This window comes from Chiloscyllium plagiosum, chromosome 37 (assembly GCF_004010195.1).
Source record: "Chiloscyllium plagiosum isolate BGI_BamShark_2017 chromosome 37, ASM401019v2, whole genome shotgun sequence".
Classification (NCBI taxonomy): domain Eukaryota; kingdom Metazoa; phylum Chordata; class Chondrichthyes; order Orectolobiformes; family Hemiscylliidae; genus Chiloscyllium; species Chiloscyllium plagiosum.
In genome coordinates, this window is record NC_057746.1 from 34635288 (window position 1) to 34637918 (window position 2631).

Below are 2631 nucleotides of genomic sequence, written 5' to 3' on the forward strand. Positions count from 1 at the left end.
GATGTTGTGAAACTTGAAAGGGTTCAGAAAAGATTTACAAGGATGTTGCCAGGGTTGGAGGATCTGAGCTACAGGGAGAGGCTGAACAGGTTGGGGCTGTTTTCCCTGGAGCGTCGGAGGCTGAGGGGTGACCTTATAGAGGTTTACAAAATTATGAGGGGCATGGATAGGATAAATAGGCAAAGTCTTTTCCCTGGAGCCCGGGAGTCCAGAACTAGTGAGCATAGGTTTAGGGTGAGAGGGGAAAGATATAAAAGAGACCTAAGGGGCAACTTTTTCACGCAGAGGGTGGTACGTGTATGGAATGAGCTGCCAGAAGATGTGGTGGAGGCTGATAGAATTGCAACATTTGAGAGGGATTTGGATGGGTATATGAATAGGAAGGGTTTGGAGGGATATGGGCCAGGTGCTGGCAGGTGGGACTAGATTGGGTTGGGATATTTGGTTGGCATGGACAGGTTGGACTGAAGGGTCTGTTTCCATGCTGTACATCTCTGTGACTCTATGTTAACTCTGCCTTCTCTTCACAGATGCTGCCAGACTTGCTGAGTTTCTCCAGCAAATTCTGGTTTTGTAGCAAATTGAGTTCTTTTGCTTAAAACTGGCCTTGGTTCAGGGATAAATGGGAGAGCAGCCCAGCACCTTGACCATATATCTGAATCTATTCTGACTATATATTGCCGTTCCTTCACTGTTGCTGGGTCAAAATGCTCGAATTAACCTCCGCAAGAATACATTGGGTGTTTCTAATCTCCAGGCATTGCAGCATTTCAGGAAGGCAGCTCAGCGAAGCCAGTGATGCTCTAGTAACATGTGTATTTTTAAGAAATGACTGTTTTAGCTGCTTTTAAGGAAAACAAATAAAGTTATGCATTGATTTTTACAAAAAGAACATCTTAAATTGCTTTACAGTCAAAAAAGTACTGTCAAAGTGCAGTTATAATCATAATGTGGGAAACATATAGGTAACTGTGTCAAACTGGCGAAAGTGAGGACTGCAGATGCTGGAGATCACAGTCAACATTAGAGTGGTATTGGAAAAGCACAGCAAGTCAGACAGCTTCTCAGATGCTGCCTGACCTGCTGTGCTTTTCCAACTCCCTCAAACAACAGTGATAAATGCTTAGACAATCTGTTTCAATGATGATGGCTGAAGGAAATACATTTAGTCAGAGATAAAAAAACCTGCAGATTCTGGAATCCAAAGTAGTCAGTCAGGAGGCTGGAAAAAACACAGCAAGCCAGGCTGCATCAGGAGTGTAGAAGTTTCGGGTTACACCTTCTGATGCTGCCTGGCTTGCTGTGTTCTTTCAGCCTCCTGCCTGTCTAATTCAGCAGGTAGAAGCAGAGTTGAAAAACAGGTTGGACAAAAAGAGAAAACACATACACATATGTTTCACAGGAATAACAAAATGGTTTCTTTACTTAAACAAATTGCAATTATTTCTTACCTATAACAAAATAGGAACCTAAAGACGCAAATAATAGAAGATGCTTCATTTTTATGCTTGGTGATTGAAGTGATATAACACTTTGGCAAAAGAAGTCATAATTCAGTTCCAAATCAAACCTGTAAAATATTTTAAATATGAAGGACATAGAATTATTTCTTCCCTTTAATATTACTTTGACGTCCGAGAAGAAGCATTTCTGGTTACTGTTAATTCAGTTGGTTAATTCTTGTCTAAACTTTGCAATACAACAGCCTCCATTTGACTCACAATGGAAAATTGTTGGCATTTGACTGCCATTTATTGCTGACTCTGAGTTAGGTTTAACTCTGCAGCCTCTTAGACTGCTTCAGGAAGCAGTTGGTGATCATAGTGGAATGGGCTTGGAATTATGTTTAGGCATCACCCTGTTTAGGATGATGTTTCCTTCACTGAAAAACATCAGTTCTGGTTAGGTTTTTACAACAATCGTTTATAGTGCTTGTTATCATCATGTTACTTTAATTCACTCATGGGATGTGGGCATTACTAACTGGGCCAGCATTTACTGCCATTCCCTAGTTGCCCCTTGTGAAGGTGGTGGTGAGCTGCCTTTTTTGTAACACGGCAGTCCATGTACAAGGATATTGCCAGGGTTGGAGGATTTGAGCTATAGGGAGAGGTTGAATTGGCTGGGGTTGCTTTCCCTGAAGTGTCGGAGGCTGAGGGGTGACCTTGTAGAAGATTGTAAAATCATGAGGGGCATGGATAGGGTAAATAGATAAGGTCTTTTCCTGGGGTGGAGGAGTGCAGAACTAGAGGGCATAGGTTTAGGGTGAGAGGGAAAGATATAAAAGAGACCTAAGGGGCAACTTTTTCACGCAGAGGGTGGCATGTGTATGGAATGAGCTGCCAGAGGAAGTGGTGGAGGCTGGTACAATTACAACATTTAAAAGGCATTTGGATGGATATATGAATAGGAAAGGTTTGGAGGGATATGGGCCAGGTGCTGGCAGGTGGGACGAGATTGGGTTGGGATATCTGGTCGACATGGATGAGTTGGACCAAAGGGTCTGTTTCCGCTGTACATCTCTATGACTCTATGTGCTGTAGGTTGACCCATAATGCTCTTAGGGAGGGAAGTCCAGGATTTTGACGCAGTAACAGTGAAAGACTGGTGATATATTCCCAAGTCAGGATG

General features: G+C 42.8%; 1 protein-coding gene across 1 annotated transcript in view; it reads right to left on the bottom strand.

Annotated features, from left to right (window-relative positions):
- Window positions 1-1564, bottom strand: part of LOC122541514 (protein Bouncer-like) — a 13942-nt gene extending 12378 nt beyond the window's left edge. Inside the window, exon 1 of the mRNA XM_043678336.1 lies at window positions 1452-1564. Coding sequence (XP_043534271.1) covers window positions 1452-1500 — 49 coding nt within the window. The 5' untranslated portion in view covers window positions 1501-1564. The remainder of the gene's footprint in view (window positions 1-1451) is intronic.
- Between the last annotated feature and the right edge of the window lie 1067 nt (window positions 1565-2631).